The following is a 27,528-nucleotide window of genomic DNA, read 5'->3' on the forward strand; positions in this document are numbered from 1 at the left end:
TTTACTTAGACATGAAGTTCTGTTTTATACATGCAATATCATAAAAGTTAATATTGCCTATTCTATTTTAGTGAATAACGTTAACCAGAAACAACCCACAATACGTGATTTTCAATAATCTTCCAGCCAGTACATATGAACAGAGAAGATATATCACTAAATATTGTATAACAAGCAGCACAATGCAATCAATCTTGCTATATATGTGCCTTCAGTATATACAGATCAATGTTTCAATAAAAACTGGTTTAAAGTAGAGAGCCAAATAAGTGTAAAGGAATTCCATTATTGTTTCTCTGAATATTCCCCAGCAAGTAATAGATACTTAATCTATTATTAATAATATTCCCCAGTAAGTAATGGATAGTCTATTATTAATATATATTTCATTAATGTGACTTCAAAACAAAGAAAAAATAATCATTAAAATGTATCATACAGGTTTTTATATTTATCTTAAAACCTAGATTATCATCATCTTCTACATCAAAAGACTTTGGGTAGATTCCAGGAAAAGGCATCTACCCAAAGTCTTAAAAACAACATCATTAGATTCCAATTAAAAAATTTAATGTAGGATTTTTCTAATGCATCCATAGATAGGTTTTTAGAGAAATGTGAACTTAGATATATGAGTCCTGATGTTTTCTTTTTCTCCTTCGGTAGCTATGACCTAAAATTGGGCAATGGCTGTGTGTCAGGGTGCTCTCTGTGTTAGGAAGAAAATAACTGTAAAGATGAAGTGCAATTCTGTCGTGGAATATACTTATCACATAAAGGATGTAGTCTTTGTGATCCATTTAGGATATATCTTTTAAAGTCTTATTTTCTTTAGTAGACAAAACATTGTCATAGTTTAAAAATCAGAATGTATTGAAACATTGAAAATTCTGTTATTCCCAATGCCCTAGATCAGTGGTCGGCAAACTCAGTCAACAGAGCCAAATATCAACAGTACAAAGATTTAAATTTCTTTTGGGAGTCAACTTTTTTAAACTTAAACTATATAGGTAGGTACATTGTTATTAACTTAATTAGGGTACTCCTAAGGTGACCTTTGTTAAAAAGCCAAGGGGCCAAAGAGCTGCATGTGACTCAACAGCCACAGTTTGCTGACCACTAGCCTGCATAATCACCTTTCTTAGTATCTTGTATATAACAAACATCATTTCTGAAATACAATTTTGTATATGTGCTGCCGAAGCGAGCACTCTGAAATACAATTTTGAATGTTTATGTTTAAACTGTCACATGTCACCTTGTTCAGACAGGCAATAAAAGAACACAGGAAATGAATCTGACTGTTTTGACCCACTGCTTTGGCTAGTGGTGCCCTACTCCAGCCTTACTTTCCTTCCTAGTCTGTCAATGTAAGCATTTGCTGAGATCCACATTATTTCGCCCTACTCTGAGCTGATTTCACTCCATACTCTTTCTGCTTTCATTTAAACTCTTTGGTTCCCTTCAATATTCCATTCCCAAGTACCCTTTTTGCTCTTGAGAGCCCTTCCATGTTCTCCTTCTTCATTATTAAGGTTTCCCCTCCTTCCTGCTTCTATTTTCCCCTCCCTCCTGGTTCCTGTGGGCATGTGTCCATGAAAGCAATATATATATATTTTTTTTACATCTAAATACTTGCATCCCTATAGTCCAGTACTCTCCATCTTCTCTCCCTATTTTGTCTGGTTACCTAGTTTGGATAGATAACTCCAAAACCACATGAATACTACTTTTGGAACAGCACTCAATTTAAAATACTAAAATTGAAACCTTGGTGGTGGAATATCATTACACATGAGATATCTTGTATATATCACTAGTTCTCTAAATGACCTAGGTTTTCATTCTGTTGCTGTTGAAACATTGTCAAGAAGTGTTAATTTTGATTTCAACATAAGTGTTCTTTAAGACTCAATATTAAAAGAGGAAGGGGTTGGAGTCCACAAGCAATCTAACATTTGAATGTATCGGATGAGGAAAAAAATAGATTTTGTGAGAGAGTCAATGACTTGTCCAAATCCAAACTGAAATTAGTTCTTCAGACTTCTAGTTCAATATTTCCCCAAATTATTCTATTCTCTTTTGACACTATGGCTAAATTTAGGGGCAAACAAATATCTAATGAGACACTTTAAAAAGGTTCTTTCCTTACCTGACATGGTCAGAGAAGAAGAGAAGGAAATATCAACTGTAGATGCAAGCGATGAGGGTGTCTCAGTGGCTGAAGCCAAAGAGCACATGTGTCCAGTACGAAAGTCACTGGTCCTACTGGCCACTGGTCACTGGTCACCAGTTACTGGTCACTGGTCAGTTGCGATGATCCAAATTTATTTACAGACAACTTCATGGGTACCCCAAGATTCTACCAGGTGGTGGTAGGTTTGGTGGGAGAATGATGTCACAAGCTGGCAGTTTAAAGGGATGAGAGAGCCAATCAGGAGGTCAGATTTCCAAGAAGTCAGGATTGGATAGAGGGAGGGTAGGTGAGGTAGACCAACATGTAAATGGCCGAGCTCTCAGGACAGATATGCTGCTGGACAAGACAGTTGTTAGACTCACTTTTCCAAGCTATGATATTAGGAGAATAATCTCAAAGTTTGTTACAGACATTCATGAATATAATTAACTAGTAATTACTTATATTCCATATATTATATTGTATAACATATTTACCATTATATATATTTTGCTAATATTGTTAGAGAGAATGGAAAGGGACATCTAGGTTGCACAATTACAGTTTTTCTGAAATCATTAGTGAATTTATGACACCATCTCATTAGTGAATTTACCATGGCTTTTGAGAAGCAAAGGAGAGAATTAAGATGCCCTTTTTGTCAGTTGGTTCAAAAGTAAAATGAAGTTTCTTGAGCACATTTTGTGCAGAGTGATGTGGTGTAAGGCACTACTCTTGTAGTTTCTTCTTCTTGAATCCCACCTTCCCTAGGCTGGGCTGGGCTGGGCTGGTCCAGGCTAGGTTGTCCTGCATCTCCTACCACTCTCATTTTTTCTCCTTCATTGTAGACATTGTTTGTAGACAAGCTTTGATCCTGCATTCTGACACTTATGGATGTTACTTCCAGCCCACTTCCAGCAACAGGATCTTCTTTGTAGTGTCTGCTGCTTCCCCCAATGGACTCTGCCCTTTAGAAGCAACTACCAAAGAGCTAGGAGTCAGCTGACTGCAAACCTTTCCTCTTCCAGCCTTTGCTTGCACTTCTTCGGCCGATAATGTGCTCCCTCTGGTTCCTTGGGCCATGTAGGCATTCTGCCATCCTGCTCTGTCATAGGTGAGAGGCATTCACGATATTACCCTTTTCCCTTCTTTCATAAAGTGTAGCCAGTGTGGCAGTTACTGTAGTCTCCTCCCCCTTTGCAAACAGCCGCTGTAGAACTTTGGGCCTCTAGGATTCTCTGTCTGCCATGCTGGGGTGCAAGGCCAGGCAAAAGTGAGGAGGAGAATGGTTAGAGAAACACAAATCCATTCTTAGAGCATAGGGGACAGGCTAAGTGAAAGTGTAGAAGACAAGAGAGGTTTATGTGGATATTTTAGGTTCTGTAAAAAATAAGTGGACACATTTTGGTCTCATTTTGTATTAAGAGAACAGACAATTTACATGTATATACAACTTATAAACATGTATATATATCTAGTGTGGCAAATTCAAAGAATATTGCTTATTAGAGATTTTAATCTTAAATATATTTTTACTTTCTTTCATGTAATATGACCTCATTTATTTAAGTCATTGGTGTGTTTGCAGAATATAGATTTTTTTGTTTTATTTTTTATTTTTTTTAAAATTTAATAAATCTTTATTGTTTTGATTATTACAATTGTTCCTCTTTTCCCGCCCCATAGCTTCCCTCCACCCAATTTCCACCCCACCTTTGTCCTTAACTCCCCCCCCACACACTGTCCTCATCCATAGGTGTACTCTTTTTGTCCAGTATCTTCCCGCACCCCCCATTATCTTTCCCCCTGATAATTATTGGTCCACTCTCTTTCTATGCCTCTGATCCTATTATATTCACCAGTTTATTCTGTTCATCAGATTTTTTATTAACTTGATTTTTAGATTCACTTGTTGCTAGACATGTATTTGTTGTTCATAATTTTTATCTTTACCTTTTTCTTCTTCTTCCTCTTCTTTAAGAATATCTTTCAGCATTTCATATAATACTGCTTTGGTGGTGATGAACTCCTTTAGCTTTTTCTTATCTGTGAAGCTCTTTATCTTCCCTTCAGTTCTGAATGATAGCTTTTCTGGGTAGAGTAATCTTGTTTGTATGTTCCTGCTATTCATCACTTTGAATATTTCTTGCCACTTTCTTCTGGGCTGCATAGTTTATGTTGAGAAATCAGCTGACAGTGGTCTGAGAGTGTAGGTAATTAACTGTTTTTCTCTTGCTGCTTTTAATATTATCTCTGTGTTTTGCTCTTTGCATTTCAATTATATGTGTCTTGGTGTGGTCCTCTTTGGATTCCCTTTGTTTGGGGTTTTGTTTGCTTCCTGGACTTGTAAGTCTATTTTTTTGACCAGGTGGGGAAAGTTTTCGGTCATTATTTCTTCAAATAGGCTTTCAGTGTCTTGCTCTCTCTCTTCTTCTGGCACCCCCATAATTCTGATGTTGTTACACTTGAGGTTGTCCCCGACGTTCCTTACGCTATCTTCATATTTTTGTATTCTTTTTTCTTTTCGGGCTGAGTGTTTCTTGCTTCCTTGTAATTCAAATCTTTGAGTTGATTCTTGCAGTCCTCTAGTCTGCTGTTAGGTCTCTGTATAATATTTTTTACTTTAGTCAGTGTATGTTTAATTTCTAGTTGGTCCTTTTTCATATCCTATAGGGTCTTGCTAAATTTATCAGCCTTTTCAAGGAAATTCTTGAATAACCTTATAACAATGGTTTTGAACTCTATATCCAGTCATTTAGTTTCTCCATTTCTTTCCTTTGCAATCTATCTCTCTGTCTCCACATTTTCACTGCTTTCCTGAGTGGTAGAGTAGCTTTGTATGCTAGGCGTTCTCTAGACCACAGTGTCAGCCTCCCCAGTTCCCTAAGGTGGACACTCTTAGTGCACCCCTTTGTGGACTGTGTGCTCAGCCTTGTTGTAGTTAAGTCTGGATTGTTGTTGTTATAACTGGGTGTTATTGACCTCCAGACCAATTGGCTGTGAGGATCAGCTATGTCTATGCTATAAGAACTTCTGTGCTGGAGACACTGTTATGAGACAAGACTTGCAAAATTGCAAATCCTCTGTATTCAGCTTGAATGGTGTTGGGTTTCAGGGCAGAGCAGACAGCCTTGATTTCACGTCAGCCCTGTCCTATGAGGCCCCTGGGTCTAAGTATCCCTTGGTAATTGCTGCAAGCACCTCTGGGAGAAAGCTGCCATCGAGTTTCGCATGCTGCCACAGTCCAGTTTCTTCCCGAATGAGTTAGGGTTTTTAGAAACTTGCCCAGAACTGGAGTTCCATGCAGTCGGGAGTTGCCTTCTCCCTCCTGCTTAGAAAGCCAGCTGCACACTCAGCTGCCCATGCATTCAGCAGTCAATCCTCTCTGTGTGTGCATGCCTTCAGACCTCTGCCTTTCACAGTTTCCTAGTCTCAGTATGTTTTCTCTTTTCTGACAGTCCAGATTTCCCCCAAAATGAGTCTGGTTTCTCAGCATCTCTCCTGAAACTGGAGTTCAGTGCAGTTGGGAGCTTTTGTCTCCCTATCGCTTTAGATAGCAAGCTGCCCATGCACACAGCTGCCCATCTTCTCCACACGTGGTTGTTCGAACCTCTGCCTTCTGCAGCTCCTCTGATTCTCAATGTATTGTACTTTCCTCTTTTCTTTTAGTTGTAGAATTTCCACTTGGCCAGCATTCCGGTGGTTTTGGGTGGTGTCTGTTTTGTCTTTTAGTTGTAGTTTTAATATTGTTGTGTGAGGCCACAGTTTAGGTCAGGGGTCCTCAAACTTTTTAAAGTGGGGGCCAGATCACGGTCCCTCAGAGAGCTGGAGGGCCGGACTATATGAACTACTAATTCCTACTGTAACACCTCGGCTGCGCTCACTGCCCAAAAAACCTGGCGGGCCGGATCAGACTCCTCTGCGGGCCGCATGTGGCCCGCGGGCCGTAGTTTGAAGACGCCTGGTTTAGGTGTTTACCTATGCCACCATCTTGGCTTCTCCCACAGATTGTTTTTATAGTGTGTGTCAGTGCTCTGGTTTTGTCCACATGTTTTTTACCTAGTCGTATTATTTATTTATTTATTCATTGATATTGTTGTACTAGCGGCAAGATGCACAAAGATTCGTGCAAGAATGGGTCTTCTTTCCACTGGCTGCCAGCACCGCCTTTGCTTTGGCCAGAGCTGCCTTTCTACTCTGGCCCGGAGCTGCCTTTCTGCTCTGGCCTAAAGCCAACTTGCTGTCTTCCCATGCTGCCCAGTGTCCCGGAGCAGCTGGGGTGGTGCAGGATGCCTATATCATTGCCATGCACACTCAGTGCCTGCTTATATAAATTAACCCACCATTGCCGAAACCAGTTTGGCTCAGTGGTTAGAGTGTCAGCCTGCAGACTGAAAGGTCCCAGATTCGATTCTGGTCAAGGGTATGTACCTTATTTGCGGACACCTCCCCAGTAGGAGGTGTGCAGGAGGCAGCTTATCAATGTTTCTTTATCATAGATTTTTCTAACTCTCTATCCTTCTCCTTTCCTCTCTAAAAAAATCAATAAAATATATTTTTTTAAAAAATTAAACCACCATCTTAGTTGGGATAATTTGCATACTCACTCCTGATTGGCTGGTGAGCTTCACAAAGTATGATCAATTAGCATGTTCCTCTTTGATTAGGTAGATTAGAGATGTCTCCTTTATTTTCTGTTTTTGTTTTCTCCCCATTGAACCCCTACATCCCACCACTGCTGTTCTCCCTTCTAACTTCACCACTACATTTTCTGTGTCCAAAGGCTATGCATATATGCATACAAGTTCCCCTGTTAATCACACCACACATACCACTCCCATTCCAACCTTTCATCTGAAATTTGTCAGGCTGTTCCATGCTTCTATGTTACTAGATCTGTTTTGCTCATCAGCTTCTTTTGTTCATTAGATTCTACATATGAATGAGTTAATACTTGTCTTACTCTGGCTTATTTAGCTTAGCATAATACTCTCCAGGTCTGTCTATGCTTTCCAAATGGTAAGAGATTATTTATTTATTTATTTATTTATCTATCTATCTATTATTTATTTATTTACTTACTTACAGCATAGTATTTCATTGTGTAAATATACCATAGCTGTTTTATCCACTTACTTGCTCATAGGGACTTGGGCTCTTTTCTAAATCTTAGATATTTCAGTTTGTGCTTCTTTGAACATAGGGGTGCATATATCCTTTCTGATTAGTGTTTCTGGTTTCTTAGAATATAGTCCTGGAAGCGAGATTATTAGGTCAAATGGGAGTTCCATTTTTTTACTTTTTGAAGATATTCTTGACTGTTTTTCACAGTGGCGGCACCAGTCTGCATTACTAGCAGCACCCTAGTCTTATCTTTAAAGATTCCACCATGGTAAGACATATTGCATATTTTTCCCTTGATGAATTTTTTTTAAAGCATCATGAACTAGCTTGTTCTGATGGGTTTTGTGGAGAAACTTAAAAAGGGGTCTGTGAAAAAGGACATTGTGGTGAGTTATGCTATGCATAGAAGAATAAGGAACAGATGTGTATATTCAGCCTGACGTGGCCAGGTTTGCCTCTTCGTTTCTTCCTTGGTTTGTGCTTTTCTCACTAACACCGTTGTGACAGTGAGTTGCGAATCCAGTCTTCTACATGGGGGAAAGGGGGGCACGAGAAGGGAGAGCAAAACTAGGTATACAGTTGCTTGAATAGAAAATAATTCAATCCTGTATAAATAATCATACAACTATAAAGTCTGTGTTTCCCATACTCACAACTATAAACCTCCTTCTTCCCCATGCTATCTATGGAGTAAGCTGGTTTGGGAGAGGAAGTCTATGGATCTCATAACTTCTCTTGATGGTAAGCTTTTAAAGTGCCTGGATCAATCTACCTAGGGCTTTGTATTGCCATTGGGTACGAAGTGTGTGATCCAAGAGTCCAAATGTCTACAAGAAGGTAACTCCTATAGATGAAATTTCCAAGGAGACATATTTCATTTATAAGTTAACTTTTCCTCTTATGAGATAGGAGTTTTTTTCCAAGATTGTACATTCTTACCTGAAAGAAATTGTGAGAAGTGTTGCAGTATAGAGATGTGTCTGAAACTTATCAAAATTTTCAAGGCTTTCCCCCTATGGATTCCTGCATTAATAGCTAAATTCCTGATACTAGTATGTAAATGAGACTAATACTATGAGCTAAATATCTCCAGTCCAGACCAGACTCTCCTTTCTCTGTGTTCCCAAGGAATCCCTTGCTACTGCAGTTAGGAGGCTGGTCACCCACGACCCATTGTGCCTATTGCTGTTGCCAGTGGGCATGGATTCTTCCAAGGATTTTTCTTTTAAACTTTACTCAGTTGATGGAGGTGTTTAGACAAGGTGGCATGTGCAGCCTGGAGTCATGCAGGAGGCCCTATCTTGCCATTCAAGTTAATGTTTAGGCTTCATCTGATGTTTGATCTCATGCACCAGTAACTTCTGGATGCTGTCCTGTGAAAGCCAGTTGGCCACCTATGGGCACTTACAAATAATGAAGACTTCGGAGAAAGGCCTCTAATGGAGGCTTTATGCAATGTGACCTCAGCACATTGCTTAGTCTCTCTGGTAATGTGACGCAGGGATACTGCCCTTGCATGTTGTGAAGAATTACTGAAGGGTGTATTGGGCCTGGGCATAGCTGTAGTAAATGATCATTTATTTCTCACGTCCTGTCCTGGGTGGGCTTCCTATTGCAGACATTCACTTCTGTAGCCCCTGTTATCAGCTGCTCCAGGAAAACTCTAAGCCCTTGCCACTCATCTGGTAGGTTTCCCTGATTTGTCCCCACTTTCTCTAACTATAATCATATATGGACTAGAGGCCCAGTGCACGAGATTCATGCACTGAGGGGATCCCTCAGCCCAGCAGCCTGCCCCATCTCTCACAGTCTGGGAGCCCTTGGGGATATACAACTGGCTATGGAGCTGGCCTAGGCTGGCAGTTGGACATCCTTAGCACTGCTGTGGAGGTGGGAGAAGCTCTCACCACCGCCGCCACTGCACTGGCCACCTGTGAGCCTGGCTTCTGGCTAAGCAGGGCTCCCCTCTGGGAGCACACTGACCACCAGGGGACAGCTCCTGTGTTGAGTGCCTGCCCTCTGGTGGTCAGTGTGCATCATAGCAACCGTTCAGTCAATTTGCATATTAGCATTGTATTCTATAGGATAAGGCGACCCAAACCTGTAGGAAATGTGTCCTGAATTTGTTTTCTGAAACACTTATTCAGGACACATATAAGGTCAGTCTCCTCAAGAGCTTTTTTACATTTCTTCTGGTCAACTTAGACTCAGGTTCTGCCCTCTCAAATCTATTAAAGATTTTTCTGTTTTCACACTAATCTCAGATCCTGCTTCTCACTTCTCCCATACATTCCCCCTTCTGCTTCTATTTAATAATCCATTACATTTCTCTCCTTTTGGCTTTTATGGCCATGGCCCATGTTCCTTTTTTCCTCATAGTACTTAGCCCTTGTCACTCATTTGCCCATACAACTTCCAATTCTTATCAGGCAGCCTTTGATCTCCATACCCACCAAAGAAAGAGCACAGTTAACAGCATCTCAAAACTCAAAATGCTTCTTTATTAATAATGCTAATTTATAATATTTATTCAGGTTTCTTAAGTTATAAAATATATCAAAATAGAGAAATTCATATCTACCTATCTCGTAATCTATCAATCTATTGATCTATCTATGGAAAAACAGGTACACAAAGTGGCACCAATACTCCCCGCATCTCCTACATCACATAGCCATAGTACAGAGAAATGTCCATTTCTTTCTCCCTCTCAGTGAAATGCTGCATTTTCCCCAATTTGGCAGCATTCTCACGCTCTAGTTGAGCCTTCCTTTTCATGGCCTCTCGATCTGGCCTCTGCTCATCTGTGATGGGTGTTGACATCACTGGCCCCAGAACCTCAGATTTCCTCCATGGAATTGGTTGGAGGGCAAAATCCTGGAGAAGATAGTGGTTGTGAGGCTTGAGCGGGATCCGGGGCTGGCTCACAGCAGTGTGAACAGGCTCTCGCTGGAAACAAGCATGAGATGATGTTTTATAGGGTGCAGGCCTAGAAGCAGGAGGCTGAGGGACACTAGGCTGGTCAGGGTTGTTCAAACCTGGTCTGGTTGAGTTCGTGGCCATTGGCTGAGCTGAGCTGACAGGACCTGTCATAGATGCAGGAGTTGGCAGGGATGCATTGCCTGCAGCAGGCTTGGCAGGGTTGGTCACAGCAGGCCGACGTGATGCCGCCTGTGGCCTGCGAGGAACACGTCTAGCTTGAGGCTTGTCCATGGTTGGGAAAACCAATGGCACCAACTTGACCTTACCGGGAGATGGCAGCTGGTCCTGGGATGGAGATGAAGACCCTTTGTCAGCACTTCCATGTAGTTTCTGGCATTTGACTTGAGTTATCTCTGGACCTTTGCCCTCCCCCGGAGAATCCCGCCACCTTTTAATAGCTGGGCGTGACTGGGGGCCTTTGGGGTTGCTTAAGTTTCCCTGGGCCCATGAGGAAGACAGCTCAGCTTTCTTGTCAGTCTTCTTGCCCAGTGCATGGAAAACCTGCACAGACTCCAGCATGTGCATACCGAGGCTGCTGCGAGGCTTTTTGATGGCCTCTTGTGGCATCTCAAAATGACTTTTCCCCCTCTTCATCTTGGGAATGGCTGACTTTTCCTGTCTCTTAACTTTGTTCGCTGACTGCTTCCTCTCCTCAGCTCTCTTGGAGTAGTTTTCTTTGTTTCTTTTGGTGTTTTCCTGCCCAGGGCTCTTAATTTTGTTGGTCTTGCTAAGTGCAGCTTTCTGAGGTTTACTGTTAGAATGCTTGGCCATGTTTCCAGAAGCCCTTCCATCAGCTGCAGCGTTGCAAAGAACCACTTCTCCCAGGAACACACAGTCTGGGCTCTCGGGCTTGATCTTGGCCTTGGAAGCATCAGTGATAGGCTCAGAGGCTTTATGTTTAATATTCCAGCCTGCATCAGTACGAGCCTTTCCGACACTTGACTTTTTCTGCACCTCATGCAACTTCAGGCCTCTGGTGGTTTTGGTTTTGATCACCGTGGAATCTTGGGGCTGATCTAGGTCATCCAAGGGAGTTAAGACCTGTGGAAGTTGAATACCCTTCACCAGTGTAGCGATGTCAGCAAAACTATCATTAGATTCAGTCCCATTTTCAGGTGCCCCTTGGTCCTTATGACTCAGTCTCTTCTTCCTCAAACCAGAGTTGTCACCACCAGGCTGCTTCTCTTGGTCAATTGGATCGATGTAGGCCAAGACCTGGGGAATGTCAGCTAATTCTAAATGGAGCAGTGGAGAAGCTTGAATTTCTCTTGGGATCTGGCAGCCATTCAGATGCTTGGAAAGCGTGGTTTTAGTATTCTCCACATTCTTATTTTCTTTCTGTTCCTGCCTTGGAGCTGGAGGCAGTGCCAGGAGATTACCAGGACTCTGGACTAGAGATGCCATTGCTATGTCCCCACTCTGAGGTGGTGGGTAATTCTCAAGTACCTGGATATGTGTGTTCCTGCAGGACTTGGGGAATTCTGGAGGTGGTAGATAAATTATTTGGCCTGGAAGTTGCAATGCCTGAGAAGTCTCCATCCCCAGGGAAGTCTCCATCACTGCAATGGAAGCAAGGGGAAGTCAGTCAGTCCCTGGTAATAAGATGCTCCCCCAGCACCACCAATGCAGCAATCATGTGCCTTCCAACAGTGGCAAAGGCATTCCTACAAGGTCTTTAGCAGGATCATGAACAGCTCCCTGTGCTAGGTGATAAAAGCGAACTGTTCTGTTTCTTAATGGTCATTTTTTCATTTTTTTCTTTCCATTTCACAGGGTTGTTATAAGTCAAATAAAAAATAAAAGTGATTTTTGAATGTTTCCCCGTTTCATATGGAACCCATTCAATTCTCTCAACTATCCTCAGTGAATCAAAACACTTCACACCAAGAACTAAGACCGGGAATGGGGCTCTTCCTGATGAAGTCTATAAGCAAGGGGAGATCACAGCCTGCATGCTTTTGACCAGATGTTGGGACATGAGGTCCTACATCCAGCTATCAACTAAACAGACACTGTCACAATAATATTCTGAAATGTCTTAGAAACAGAGAAAAGCAATAAACCAAAAGAGGTTATTTTATAGGGACTCATCAGGTAGGGGAGTGGAAAGTGTGGTGTCCCTTGGAATGCTCTTGGATTTCTCTTACATGTGGCATCCAAGGTCGCTACAGTGCCCCACCTCCACCTCTATCAGCTGTCCTCATAAAGGTTCTGAGAATGGAGGTCACTGACTGATGGTGGCAATGCTTAAAGTCACCGGACTTACATTCTGCCTGTCTGAGGACCCACCACTTTGTAGCTACAGATTGACCCTAGTTTTGAATGCTGACCTTATTCCTCTTGCTTGTTGCTGTTTGTACTCACCTTGGAAGCCTGTCCTTGTGATGGGTTGAGGAGGCACAGAGTAGCAGATTCCAGAGGTGGAGACTGGTGGTATGATATTTGTGGGCTGAGCCTCCTTTAGCACCATGACCGTCTCTGGGCCAGGGGCAGAGGCCTTGCTCTCTGTGTAAGACACAGAGCCATAGGACTGCAGGTAGGGGCCACTTTCTGCAGAGAGCAGAGGGCCCTGATTATAGTAACACACCTGGCTTCCCTCCTGGTAGGGAAGTGGCAGGCTATGGCCCTGATTTGGAATGTGAGATCGTGCCTCCTGAACAAGGCTGACAGAAAGTGGTGGATACAGAGGGCCCATGTTATGGACATCTGAGGTTTGATCACACTGGGACGCCAGAGACATGGAGGAGACAGCTGTGTCCTGGCCAATGACAGTCACAGTGAAGTCTCTGAGTGATGGTGACTTGTTTCCAATGCCTCCTGTGAGAGCCCACTCAGAAACTCCAGGATTGGAATCAGCTGGAACTCCAGATAACATGGTTGTGCTAGAATGTTGGTAAAAGTAGGCACCACCCATGAGAGGTTGGAAAGAGGTGCCAGAGGCTGATGGCAGGTGCAATGCTGAGCTGATGGCTGGAGCAGAGACTCTGTAGAAATTGCAGACACTTCCTGGTAGGGAGGCTGCATGGCTCTCCACAGGAAAAGGGTACTGCAGAGACTTTGAAATTCCAAGAAAAAGTGCATTTTTGAAATTCTCTGTAGGGAATAACAAGATGATGAAAAATATCAAAGAGATTGATAAACAATATGTGTGAAAATAACATTTTTTTAAGATTGCCGATATTAGAAAGCCTGAAATACCAATACTCACTGAGATAACAAAACTCAAAGTTTATCCTCCTTGTAAATGCTGATGCTCCCAACCTGGTCAAAAATGTACAGAAAACCCAGGTGGTGTGGTTCATACATTGTTCTCTAGGCTAGAAGCTACCGCTCCCTGCCTATCTGGCCTTTAAACCTGCAATAGTATTGATTTGTATGCTCTCTCCTAGAATCATAGCATTATAGAACCAGAAGTCTTTAGAGAACCTCTGTTCTGACATTCTCATTTCATCAGGGAGGAAACTACGGCTCAGTTCTCTCCCTATGTTAGTATTAGTACCCGGTCCCATAACCTAAGCATCTTGACTTCCTTTCCAGAGCTCTGCGCATTATACTGCCAACATCTAGGAACAATAGAACTTCTGATGCAGGTGTGTGTTCGTCCCTTAGCAAACAGTACATCTATCTACATTGTTATTTTCAATGGCTCATTTTGCCTGCACAGTTTACATGCTATTCTCAAGAATGCACATAAAGCTCAATCCAGTTGGTAAGTTTAAAAGTTCATTCTTACTCTCTTCAAGCCTGGGTTTGGATCTTACTTCAAAATGACTATAAGTGAGAAACTCTCTTAGCTTTGGGCTTCTCATCTATAAAGTCATAATAATGATGAAAACAGTAATAATTCATTTATAAGTGATACATTTCATATGATTTATATAAAATATATAAGTTCTGGAAAGACAAAGAGAAAAATTATACACAACATATATCATAGGAATAAATTGACATGAGTACAAATTGTAGCAAACATTAAATCCTAATAAATTTACTTAGACATGAAGTTCTGTTTTATACATGCAATATCATAAAAGTTAATATTGCCTATTCTATTTTAGTGAATAACGTTAACCCGAAACAACCCACAATAGGTGATTTTCAATAAACTTCTAGCCAGTACATAGGAACAGAGAAGATATATCACTAAATATTGTATAACAAGCAGCACAATGCAATCAATCTTGCTATATATGTGCCTTCAATATATACAGATCAATGTTTCAATAAAAACTGGTTTAAAGTAGAGAGCCAAATAAGTGTAAAGGAATTCCATTATTGTTTCTCTGACTATTCCCCAGCAAGTAATAGATACTTAGTCTATTATTAATAATATTCCCCAGTAAGTAATGGATAGTCTATTATTAATATATATTTCATTAATGTGACTTCAAAACAAAGAAAAAATAATCATTGAAATGTATCATACAGGTTTTTATATTTATCTTAAAACCTAGATTATCATCATCTTCTACATCAAAAGACTTTGGGTAGATTCCAGGAAAAGGGATCTACCCAAAGTCTTAAAAACAACATCATTAGATTCCAATTAAAAAATTTAATGTAGGATTTTTCTAAAGCATCCATAGAAAGGTTTTTAGAGAAATGTGAACTAGATATATGGGTCCTGATGTTTTCTGTTTCTCCTTCGGTAGCTATGACCTAAAATTGGGCAATGGCTGTGTGTCAGGGTGCTCTCTGTGTTAGGAAGAAAATAACTGAAAAGATGAGGTGCAACTCTGACTTGGAACATACTTATCAATTAAGGATGTAGTCTTTGTGATCCATTTAGGATATATCTTTTAAAGTCTTTTTTTTTTTTTTTTTACTAGACAAAATATTTTCATAGTTTAAAATTAAGAACGAATTGAAACACTGAAAATTCTGTTATTTCCAATGCCCTAGATCAGTGGTTGGCAAACTCAGTCAACAGAGCCAAATATCAACAGTACAACGATTGAAATTTCTTTTGAGAGCCAAATTTTTTAAATTTAAACTATATAGGTAGGTACATTGTTATTAACTTAATTAGGGTACTCCTAAGGTGACCTTTGTTAAAAAGCCAAGAGGCCAAAGAGCTGCATGTGACTCAATAGCCACAGTTTGCTGACCACTAGCCTGCATAATCACCTTTCTTAGTATCTTGTATATAACAAACATCATCTCTGAAATACAATTTTGTATATGTGCTGCCGAAGCGAGCACTCTGAAATACAATTTTGAATGTTTATATTCCAAGCTGTCACATGTCACATTGTTCAGACAGGCAATAAAAAAAACACAGGAAATGAATATGACTGCTTTGACACACTGCGTTGGCTGGTGGTGCCCTATTCCAGCCTTACTTTCCTTCCTAATCTATCAATGTAAGCATTTGCTGAGATCCACATTATTTTGCCCTACTCTGAACTGATTTCACTCCATGCTCCTTTTGCTTTTATTTAAACTCTTTGGTTCCCTTCAGTATTCCATTCCCAACTACCCTTTTTGCTCTTGAGAGCCCTTCCATGCTCTCCTTCTTCATTATTATGGTTTCCCCTCCTTGCTGCTTCTGTTTTCCCCTCCCTCCTGGTTCCTGTGCGCATGTGCCCATGAAAACAATTCTAATTTTTTTACATTGAAATACTTGCCTCCCTATAGCCCAGTACTCTGCATCCTCTCTCCCAATTTTGTCTGGTCACCTAGTTTGGATAGAAAACCCCAAAACCACATGAATGTTACTTTTGGAACAACACTCAATTTAAAATACTAAAGTAGTAACCTTGGTGGTGGGAGATCGTTAGACATGAGATATCCTGTACATATATGTATTGCTAGTTTTCTACATGACCTAGCTGTTGCTGTTAAAACATTGTCAAGAACTGTTGATTTTTATTTCAATATGAGTGTTCTTTAAAACTCCATATTAGAAAAGGAAGGGGTTAGAGTTCACAAGCAATCTAACATCCGAATGTATCAGATGAGGAAAAAACAGATTTTTGTGAGAGAGTTAATGACTTGTCTAAAGTCACACTGCTAGTAGATGTCAAAATCCAAACTGAAATTAGTTCTTCAGACTTCTAGTTCAATGTTTCCCCAAATTATTCTATTCTCTTTTGACACTATCGCTAAGTTTAGGGACAAACAAACATCTAATGAGAAACTTTAAAAAGGTTCTTTCCTTACCTGACATGGTCAGAGAAGAAGAGAAGGAAATATCAACTGTAGATGCAAGCGATGAGGGTGTCTCAGTGGCTGAAGCCAAAGAGCACATGTGTCCAGTTCAAAAGTCACTGGTCCTACTGGCTACTGGTCACTGGTCACCAGTTACTGGTCACTGGTCAGTTGCGATGATCCAAATTTATTTACAGACAACTCCATGGGCACCCCAAGATTCTACCAGGTGGTGGTAGGTTTGGTGGGAGAATGATGTCACAAGCAGGCAGTTTAAAGGGATGAGAGAGCCAATCAGGAGGTCAGATTTCCAAGAAGACAGGATTGGATAGAGGGATTGGTAGATGAGCTAAACCAACACATAAATGGCTGAGCTCTCGGGATAGATGTGCTGGTGGACAGGACAGTTGTTCTATTCTCACTTTCCCAGGCTATGGTGTTAGTGCTAGGGGAATAATTTCAAAGTTTGTTACAGACTTTTGTGAATTATAATTAACTACTAGTTACTTATATGCCCTATATTTTTTATTTTATATATATATATAAATAAAATATATATATAAATAATTGCTAATATTGTTTGAATGGAAAGGGACATATACATATATTGCTAATATTGTTAGAATGGCAAGGGACATCTAGGTTGCACAATTACAGTTGAACTGAAATCATACCAGTCCATCTCATTAGTGAATTTACCATGGTTTTTGAGCAGTAAATGAAGAGATTAAGGAGCCCTTTCTGTCAATTGGTTCAAAAGTAAAATGAAGTTTCTTGAGTGCATTTTGTGCAGAATGATGTGGTCCAAGGCTCTTCTCTTGTAGCTTCTTCTCCTTGAATCCTACCTTCCCTGGGCTGGGCATGGCCATTTTGTACTTGCATATCCTACCGCTCCTATTTTCTCTTCATCTTCATTATAGACATTGCTTGTAGACAAGCTTTGATCCTGCATTCTGACACTTATGGATGTTACTTTCAGCCCACTTCCAGCAGCAGGGTCTTCTTTGTAGTGTCTGATGCTTCCCCCAATGGACTCTGCTCTTTACAAGCAAATACCAAAGGGCTAGGAGTCAGCTGACTGCAAACCTTTCCTCTTCCAGCCTTTGGTTGCACTTTTTTTGCTCATCATGTGCTCCCTCTGGTTCCAAGGGCCATGTATGCATCTTGTCACCCTGTCTTCTTAAACGCAAGGCCTTCACAATATTTTTCTTTTTCCTCTCACATAAATATATCCAGTGTGGCAGTTACTGCAGTCTCCTCCCCCTTTGTAAACAGCCGCTGTAGAACTTTGGGCCTCTAAGATTCTCTGTCTGCCATGCTTGGGTGCAAGGCCAGGCAAAAAATGAGGAGGGGAGACTAGTTAGAGAAAGACAACTTTATTCTTGAAAGTAAGGAACAATCAAGGTAAAAAAATGCAGGACAAAATTGATTTATGTGGATTTTTCCATTTCTGTGACAAACAAGTTGACACATTTTCGTCTCATTTTGTATGAACAGAAAAATTTATATATATATGGAAGATGTCTAGGGCAGCAACTGCAAGGTATTCTGTTCATTAGAGAGGATAATCTTATATTTTTACTTTCTTTTATATCATATTACCTCATTTGTATAAATCGGTGTGTTTTCTGAATACAGATTGTTTTTATGTTCTGGTTTTGTCTATATGTATTTTTCCTGGTCCTATTTTTAAAATATTTTATTTCATTTTATTTATTTATTTTTAAAAATCAATAGAGTATATACTTTATTGATTTTTAACAGAGATGAAGGGAGAGGGATAGAGAGTTAGAAACACTGAGAGAAAAACATCTATCACCTGCCTCCTGCACACCCTCTACTGAGGATGTGCCTACAACCAAGGTACATGCCTTTGACTGGAATGGAACCTGGGACCCTTCAGTCTGCAGGCAGACACTCTATTCACTGAGCCAAACTCATTAGGATTTAAATATTTTATTTTTAATTTATCTTTATTTGTGAAAGTTTTATAGACCTCCCCCCCACCTTTTTTTTTTTCCAACTACACCTCCACCCATACCCAACCCTCTCAGGCCTTCATTACTCCATTGTGTGTGTCCATGGCTATGCATATCTATATGCATAAAAGCCTAAGCTACCATCCAACCATTTGACCATTCAACCAGTAGCTATAATGCACAATGATCACAAGGAGGCAGACGCTCAATGCAGGAGCTGCTATGCTGTGGTGACTTGGCAGCTGAGGTTCTCAAGTGTCACATCCAGAATTAGAGAAGAGGGAGTCCAGTTCTGGGGTGCATCACCCGGAATCCTCGGGGGATGTTGGAGAGCCGGTTTTGGCTTGTCCCCACAGGCCAGGCCGAGGGCCTCTACTATGTATTGTATATAAGTTCCCTCGTAAATTAACCCCCAGCAATCCACCTAGTCTTTCTTTCCACTGGAATTACACAGTATATTCCATGCTTCTATGTCTCTGGATGTATTTTGTTCATCAGTTTATTTTGTTCATTAGATTCCACATAAGAGTGAGATTTTGTGGTACTTATCTTTCTGTTACTGGATTATTTCACTTAGCATAATATGCTCTAGGTCCATCCATGCTGTTACAAATGGTAAGAGTTCTGTTATTTTTTCAGCCATGTAGTATTTCGTTGTGTAAATGTACCACAGCTTTTTTATCTACTCATCTGCTGATGGGCACTTGGGCTGTTTCCAAATCTTAGCTATTATAAGATGTACTGCTATGAACATATGGTGTATATATTCTTTCTAATTGATGTTTCTGGTTTTTTAGGATATATTCCTAGAAGTGGGATTACTAGATCAAGCGGAATTTTCATTTTTAAATTTTTGAGGAAACTCCATACTGTTTTCCACAGTGGCTACACCAGTGCATTCCCATCAGCATCCTACTCACATTTTTAAAGTTTCTATCATTATAGTACATATTGCATGTTTTTCTCTTGATGAGTTTATTTTGAAGCATCATAAACTAACTTGTTCTGATGGATTTTGTGGAGAATCTTAAAAAGTGGCCTGTGAAAAAGGACATTGTGTTAAGTTATGCTGTGCACATAAGCATACGGAACAGATGGGTACATTCACCCTGACTTGACCTGGGTTGCCTTTGTGTTCCTTCCCCTGGTTAGTGCCTTTCTCACTCACCCTCTTATGACTGTGAGAAGACAGGGCTGAGTTGCTAGCTCTGTCTTCCACAGGATGGAGCAAAAGTAGGTTTACAGTTAATTGTATGGAAAATAATACAATAACGAATAATCATCATACAACTATAAAGTCTGTGTTTCCAGTTCTTACAACTGTAAACCTTCTTTGCCCCATGCTGTCTATCGATTAAACTGGTTTTGGGAAGGAAGTCTATGGACCTTGTCATTTTTCTTGATGTAAGTTTTTAGGGTGCCTAAACCAGTCTACCTGGGGCTTTTTTAGTGTCAATGAGTAGGAAGTATGTAATACAAGATGCCAAGAGCCCACAATATGATAGCTCATACAGATAGGATCTGCTAAGAGACATATTTTATTTATAGGCCAACTATGCCTTTTATGAGATATGAGTTTTTACAAAGATGAGATATCTGAGAACAAATTACACTGTAGAGTTGTGGCTTAAACTTATAAATGTTTTCCAGTGTTTTTCTCTAAGCTTCATACATTACATTGCCAACTTCTTTGGTACTAGTATGAAATGTGAGATAATAATATGTGCTAAAAATCTGCAAACCAGATCAGTTTCTCCTTTTTGTATGTTCCCTTGATATCAAGGGAATCCATAGCTATTACAAATTAGGATGGGTGGCATAAGATTGAGGGAAGTGTTGTTAGATAAATCCTGGTAGCAGTAAAATGTTTACATGTTAATTAGCTTCAACATTCAAAATTCTACCTAAACAAATCCTAAATTATGCCATTCCTGGTTCCCATCCTCTATAACTATTTTCTCTCCATAGTTACAGTCATTTAACTTTAGTTTATGGGCTCAGCTTCATCTTAACCTCTAAAATATCTTAAATACAGGAGGAGGAACCTAAAGAAGTTTTGTTCAACACTCTGAAACTTAGCATCTAGCTGTACCCTGTCCCAAAGTCTTTTTTTTAAATACCTAGGCTATTGTCTTGTCCCATAGACATACTTCCTGCATTTTGTACCCATTAGGATAATTAGGGCTTGTCTTAATCAAACAATACCTAATCCATCCACCCCTGAGCTCTTTATTACTCTCACTTTTGATTTAACTAAAGACTGGAATCCCTCAAACCCCTGGATGGTACTTGGAGCTCTACCAGATACTGCTAGATTTTATAGTGTCAACAACTACTGAGCCACTTGGTGCTCCAAATATCCTTTGCTCTTATATTTTCCAATCTAGTGTACTACATACCTAGTAAAACATTCTTTTACCTCATGTTAAATCCACTCGCATTCATAGATCTACTCTTTGATAGTTCCCATACTTTCTGGAATTTCTATTGTCCCTAAATATAGATTTTCTTGTGTCAACTATAACTGAGTCTGTTCCCATCTCAAGCTTGTGTCATTTAGCAAATAGGAAGTACAAGAATGGCATAATTTAGGGTTTGTTTAGCTATTGTTTTTGTAGTTTTTGATAGGTTAATATCGTAGTTTATATATTGTCAAGTCTATAGATATTTGTACCAATATTTTAGCCACTACTTGTCCATTATATATTTTTCATAAATTCTACAGGAATGCCTTATGTTTAGCACCAAATTTGAATGTGCCTAATTATAAATTTGCAAACTGTGCTATGCTAACTTACAAAAGTTTTAAACATCCATGTACTAATATTAACTCATTTTTAATTGTGTGGAAGCTTTCAGAATTGTAAATGTTTATGGATATAAACTTAGTTAGAATATCATTCTCAGATAAAAAAGAGAAATAAACCTTTCACCTAGCAATACACATAAAGCAATAAACATGTACAGCACAATGTAAGTCTGCTTGAGGGCAACAGTGACAGCTCTTTCAAAACAAGTTGTGTAAATCCCTTAGAAGCCGGCCTTTTCCTGTCATTATATACTCAGTTCTTTGTTTTTTGTCTTTAGAACACAATTTGTATTTCCATTGATATCTGTGTGTTCTGAATTGCAATTCCTAAGATTTCCAAATAAAGCTTCTATTTATCTTGCAGTTCTAGATCCAAATGGATTGACATAATATGGTGTGAGAAGTGAGATCCAAAGTGACTTCCATCCTCCTCCAATGCCTTCATAGATTTGATTAAGGTACCTCCAAGAGTTCATTGCACTCTGTCATCTCCAGAATGGTCCTGGGTTTTTGAGGTAAGTCTTCCTGGACCCTAACCTCCCATCTTGGTTGAATTTTAGGCTCTATTTGTGTGTTCTCTGTTACTAGATTTTTGTCTATGAGACTTAAAATGCCTATGTGGTGAGTAGTTAGTTACTCTTTAAAAAATGGTAAGTTCACTTGGTAATTCACTAGCCACTTCCTGGAATTGTTGATGAATTTATATATAAAAATTACAGGCCCTCCTCCTGCAAATTTCTATCTCACTGGTCCATCATTATCTGTGATAATTTATAGTTAAATTGTTCAACTTAAACTCTTTAGAACTTCCCTAGTTAGTCTATCTGCACACTCAACTGGAAAAAGTCTACAAAACTAAGCAATCTGAATGGGAAGCATATATTAGTTGGCATTTTGAGGTCTTCAAGCATCAAAAATTGCTTCTTCCCAAAATACAAATCCTAAATTAAAGCAAGTTCAGAGTTGTCTCAGATACTGACTAAACTTGAGGAGACTTCTAAAAGTTCTGATGTCTTTTTAACTGCACCTTCTACTCCTCTTTACCCTTCACTTGCTGAACTCTCATTTTTAAATTGGGCTTCTCATACTGCTCCACTTAAAATTAAACTGCTGGATATAACACCCCTTTGAGAGATTTTTTCTGTCAAGGCTGAGAAGCCATGAAGAAAGCATCAAAGTTGACCAAACAGCTTAATAAAAAGATACCTGAGGCTTTTCCTCAAGTTATTGGTAAGAAGAGAATTCAAAAATGTGTTAAAAAACAAACAAAGTGAATCTGGTGTTTTTTTGTTTTGTTTTTTGTTTTGTTTTGTGTGTGTGTGTGTGTGTGAGCATAACAGATTTAAAAACATTTTTAAACAGTATTTCAGCATAGATGAAGTCGATGATAGATCAGTGCTTAGTGCTTCCTTTTAAAAAATATTTTTATTTATTTCAGAGAGGAAGGAAGAAGGAGAGAGATAGAAACATCAATGATGAGGGAGAATCATTGATTGGCTGCCTTCTGCATGACCCATACTTGGGATTGAGCCTGCAACCCAGGTATGTGCCCTTGGCCAGAATTGAACCTGTGACTCTTCAATCCTCAGGCCCACACTCTACTCACTGAGCCAAACCACCTAGGGTCAGTGCTTCCTTTTTACAAAATATGTTTTATTGATTTCAGAGAGAGGAAGGGAGAGGGAGAGAGAAAGTAGCATCAATTGGCCGCCTCCTGCATGCCTCCCACTGGGGATCCAGCTGGCAACCCAGGCATGAGCCCTGACCAGGATTCAAACTGTGACCTTCTGGTTTGTGGAAGGTCACACCAGCTGGGCTCTCAGTGCTGAGGGTCTAATTCAGCTTTTGCTGAGGGTCTACAAAATGAACTTGAACAATGGGTAAAAATTATAAATTAATTGGGCCACCATGAAAACCCATAATTTAGTGAACTATCTGAGCAGCTCACCCTAGCTGTCCAAGAGATCCAAAAAGAAAGCTTTATAAGCCCTAAATGCCCAAATTCAGGCAATCCAATTAATGAGCCTAAAATTACTGGAATTGATGGCTAAATCTGTCTATCTAGGTTCCAAACACAAATAACCATTCAAAGGGGTTTGTACTTATTTCAGAAAGCCTGGACTTTGGGGGGGTTGGGGGGGGGGGGAGGTTATTTAAAACTCAAGACAATTACAAGGCCAATAAAATGTGTGAATCCTCCTCAAGGATTCCAATCTATGCTTTCTCAGCAGTAAGGTTGCTCCAAGAATCAAAGGATTTTCCCACATTTCTAACAAATTATTTCGAAGAAATTGATCTAACTATTGGAAATGAGGTAACCAAGGCCCTGGTAGACACCAGAGCCACCTTATCAGTTCTTATTCCCATCAGCCTCACCATTTCCCCTCCTCAGAGTATTGAAACCATGCAAACAGTGGAGGTTTACAAGCAACCCATAAGTGTCTCTAAATCCCTTCTAGTTCATTCAGTGAACCCACCAATTTCTTTTGGTTCCTTCTGCCTCTACTCATCTCCTAGGATAAGACTTTCTTGAAAGCTCACACAGCTTATATTTCCTTCTCTCAGAAGGTAGAAATATTCTTACATCTTGAACTTTAAAGAAAAGTTATCTTTATTGTTGAATGCATTAAAGATGTCCTCCTTCTCCCACCCCCCCCCCCACCCCCAGTTACTCCTTCCACTCTGCCCAGCTGCCCCAAGGCCTTTACTACATTTAAACGTATGACCCTCAAGAGGACTTGTTCATGGACTCAGTCATAGCTATTCTAATTTTTTTTTTCCAGTCACCTTAACTGACCCAAGTTCTCTTTTAGATTCCCTTCCAAATAAACACTGGTAAAAAAAAAAAAAAAAAAAAATGCCACTGACATCAGTCACATTATTTTGTACCAGGGATGAAAATTCAAATTGACAAAAATAAACCTCAGCCCAACATTCATCAATACCCTTTAAATGCAGAGGCCATTGAAGGAATTAGACATACCATTAAGGAATATCTCAACCAAGGCCTCATAATTCCTTGAACGAGCCCTTGTAACACTCCTGTCCTTCCTGTTAAAAAATCTTATGGGAAGGCATGGGGATTCGTTCAAGACCCAAGAGCCATAAATAACATAATCATACCTCAACACCCAGGTGTACCTAATCCTCAACCTTACTCGTAGCCATACCATTAAAAGGTAAGTTGTTTTCCAGTTACAGATCTTTTTTTCATATATATATATATATATATATATATATATATATATATATATATGAAAAAATATATATATTTCATATATATATGAATATATATATATATATATATATATATATATATCTTCTTTATTTATTTTTACAGAGAGGAAGGGAGAAGAATAGAGAGTTAGAAACATCAATGAGAGAGAAACATTGATTCAGCTGCCTCTTGCACGCCCCGTACTTGGGTTTGAGCCCGCAAACAAGATATGTGCCCTTGGCCTGAATCTAACCTTAAGTATGTAGGCTGACGCTCTATCCACTGAGCCAAACCGGTTAGGGCTGGTTACAGATCTTTATAGTACATTCTTCAGTGTACCTGTTGATTCTGAAAGCCAGTTATTATGTACTTTCACACACAAAGGACAATAATATACTTAGACAGTAATGCCTCAGAGCTACACTGAAAGTCCAACTTACTTTCCCAAAATTTGAAGGCACATATTGCCAACAGAGAATTCTATACCTATCCACTCTTTTATAATTTGTGGATGATTTCCTCCTTCACTAATCTTCTGAGTAAGCATCCCTAGGAGATAGCCTCCACTGAAAAGGAAAATGGGAGGGGGATGGGGGAGAGGGGACAGGACTTGCAACCTAGTTCAGTATCTGGTTGAAACTGTAGTCTTACTTCCCCACTCTGACTGACCTGGCGGAGCTGCAGAGCCTAACGCCAGGGCCCCGCCACAGCTGACTTGGGCAGAGCTGAGGGGACCCTCAGGGATCCGCCACAGGAGGAGATACACAGGTCAGACCCTCCCCACAAGTTCAGTTCAGGCTTTGGAATTCCGCTGGACTAGCAGATCTGTGAAATAAAGGTTACACTTTCCTCCCTCAGAGTGCTGGCTGATCATGCTCCTGTTCATTCTGCCACATCACCACCTCCTATGAGAACTAGCAAAAAAAAAAGGGGGGGGGGGACATAAAATATTTAGAAAAACTTCAGTCAGCAAAACTCAAGCTAACTATATGGGACATTAGTTACTGATTTAAATCTTGGATTCTTAAAGGATCCAGAGCATTTTGACTTCTCCTGTTCCCAAGACCAAAAGACAACTCAGAGGGTGCTTAGATTTGGTGAGATATTGTAGAAATGGTCTTTCCGATTTTTCTGTCATTCATGGCTCAACATTTATATTTTCTTCTCAAGGCTGATCAGACAGAGCCCCTCACATGGACAGAGGAATCCCATGTTCTTCCTAATTATTGATTGCTGTTTTTCCTTTGTGTCCATGAAAGAGAGGGAAATGCCTTAGTTGACTCAACCTAAAGACATGAAAGCCAACACAGACCCATTGGATACTATAGTCAACAATTAGCTCTGGTGCCTAAAGGTCCCCTCTCTTTGGTGAGAGTCATTGTGTCCCCTGCCAATCTACTGCAGCAAGTGGAAGAGCTAATAATGGGCTTCCCACCAACTCTTTATGTGCCTCATTAAATGGAAGCTTTTCTTAACTTTCATCATACTCAGCGCCTCTCTGTTAGCAGACTGACCTCCTATGAAGTAGCTTTTTATCATTGTCTAAAGTGACTATTGCTCACTGTTAGACTCTACTACTCTCCTTCCTGTGCTCTTCTTATGAAACAATCCCCTTACAGCTTCCTGACATGAACACACTAACTTCTCAGATTGATTTACAGGAAACATCTCTTGAAAATGCTGAATTAGTTTGGTTTACTGATGTTTTGTCCCCCCTAAAATATGAAACAGGTCACTATCAAACAGGCTATGCAGTTGCCTCTCTAAATAAAACCATTGAGGCCAGTCCAATGCCCTGGGCAACTTCTGCTCAACATGCAGAGCTCTGTGTATGACTTCAAATGTGCAATTTAGCGAAAGGTAAAACAGCTTACGTTTTACTGACAGTGGGTACACCTTTGATGTGGCCCATGACTTTGGTATACTCTGGAAACAGAGAGGATACTTGACTTCTTTCAGACAAAGGATAAAAAACAGTTCTTATGCTTTAGAACTCTTAAAGGCTAGACATCTACATAAGTCCTTAGGAATCACAAAAATCCCTCCAATAACAAACATGGAGAAATTAGAATTAACCATTTGGCTGATATTACTGCTAAGTTACCAGCATTAAAACAGTCTGAGCACCTAATGGAAGTACCTGTGTTAAAAGCTAAAGCAACCGGGGATTTATATAGAAGACAATGTTATGTTGGGCGATCACTTTGTAAGTTATACAGACATCTAATCATTGTTGTATACCTGAAACTAATATAATATTGTATGTCAACTGTAAATGAAAAAGAAGTATTTAAAGAAAAAAGAGCCCAACCAGCATAGCTCAGTGGTATGAATTCGGAGGTCACGGTTCGATTCCTGATCAGGGTATATGCTCAGGTTGTAAGCTGGATCCCCAGTGTTGGGCATGCAGGAGGCAGACAATAAATGATTCTCTCTCATCATTGATGTTTCTATCTCTATATCCCTCTCCCTTTCTCTCTGAAATCAATAAAAATATTTTTAAAAGAAAAAAAAGAAAGAAAGAAAAACGCAGGTATATTAATTTTGCAGACTATCTCTTTTCCCAGGTTGCAAATACTCTTGGTGATAATACCGAAATTTCATAAAATGCGTGTATCTCTCAATATAATTTTTCCTGGCCTGTGTTATACAGGAAAAGTTTACTTTACATCAAGCTAAAAATAAAATTTTAAATAAATAAGAGAAAAAGTGACAACAAAAACCCCCACAAATAAATAATAAAAGATAACATTATGGAAGCATAGCATTTAGCTGTTCAACAAATTAGTAAGAAATGATTAGAACAAGGCTGTAAGTTTGACCCTAGAAGAAACTTATAGGTGGGGCCACATGTTCGACCACTTTTCCCTGATTGCATGCAACATCATATATCACAATATGCATACGACTTACACATTGGAACACTAACAGAATGGTTTTATGGGGCAAACAATACTACTGGACACTATCTCCAAAGATAACTTCTCAGGTACTACATCCAAAATGCCAAACCTGTCCAAAGCACAATCCTGAAAGGCCCATCATACCTCTGTGGGGCATTTAATGGGGCATTTTCCCCTGCCTTTCATCC

The 27,528-nt window shown here is 39.8% G+C and overlaps 2 protein-coding genes across 2 annotated transcripts in view; both read right to left on the reverse strand.

The window, feature by feature from the left end:
• Positions 1–2,417, reverse strand: part of LOC118705888 (uncharacterized protein C2orf78) — an 8,454-nt gene extending 6,037 nt beyond the window's left edge. Inside the window, exon 1 of the mRNA XM_036415010.2 lies at positions 2,153–2,417. Within this exon, the coding sequence (XP_036270903.1) occupies positions 2,153–2,240 (88 nt within the window). The 5' untranslated portion in view covers positions 2,241–2,417. The remainder of the gene's footprint in view (positions 1–2,152) is intronic.
• A 7,506-nt stretch (positions 2,418–9,923) lies between these two features.
• On the reverse strand, positions 9,924–17,384 carry LOC118706000 (uncharacterized protein C2orf78). Its single transcript, XM_036415138.1, has 4 exons — positions 17,309–17,384; positions 16,445–16,513; positions 12,647–13,375; positions 9,924–11,841 (listed from the first exon to the last, which is right to left on the reverse strand). The coding sequence occupies exons 1-4, from the start codon at positions 17,382–17,384 to the stop codon at positions 9,962–9,964; spliced, it is 2,754 nt and encodes a 917-aa protein (XP_036271031.1). The 3' UTR covers positions 9,924–9,961.
• Positions 17,385–27,528: the final 10,144 nt, after the last annotated feature.

Source organism: Pipistrellus kuhlii, unplaced genomic scaffold (assembly GCF_014108245.1).
Source record: "Pipistrellus kuhlii isolate mPipKuh1 unplaced genomic scaffold, mPipKuh1.p scaffold_m20_p_5, whole genome shotgun sequence".
Taxonomy (NCBI): domain Eukaryota; kingdom Metazoa; phylum Chordata; class Mammalia; order Chiroptera; family Vespertilionidae; genus Pipistrellus; species Pipistrellus kuhlii.

Excerpts from the sequence above, each read along its gene's own strand:
- LOC118706000 (XM_036415138.1), bottom strand. The coding sequence starts at position 17,384 with ATGCAGGATCAAAGCTTGTCTACAAGCAATGTCTATAATGAAGATGAA. Across the intron at positions 16,514-17,308 it reads AGGAGCGGTAGGATATGCAA|CCACTGAGACACCCTCATCG; the intron begins GTACAAAATGGC and ends CTTTGGCTTCAG. Across the intron at positions 13,376-16,444 it reads TTCTTCTCTGACCATGTCAG|AGAATTTCAAAAATGCACTT; the intron begins GTAAGGAAAGAA and ends TATTCCCTACAG.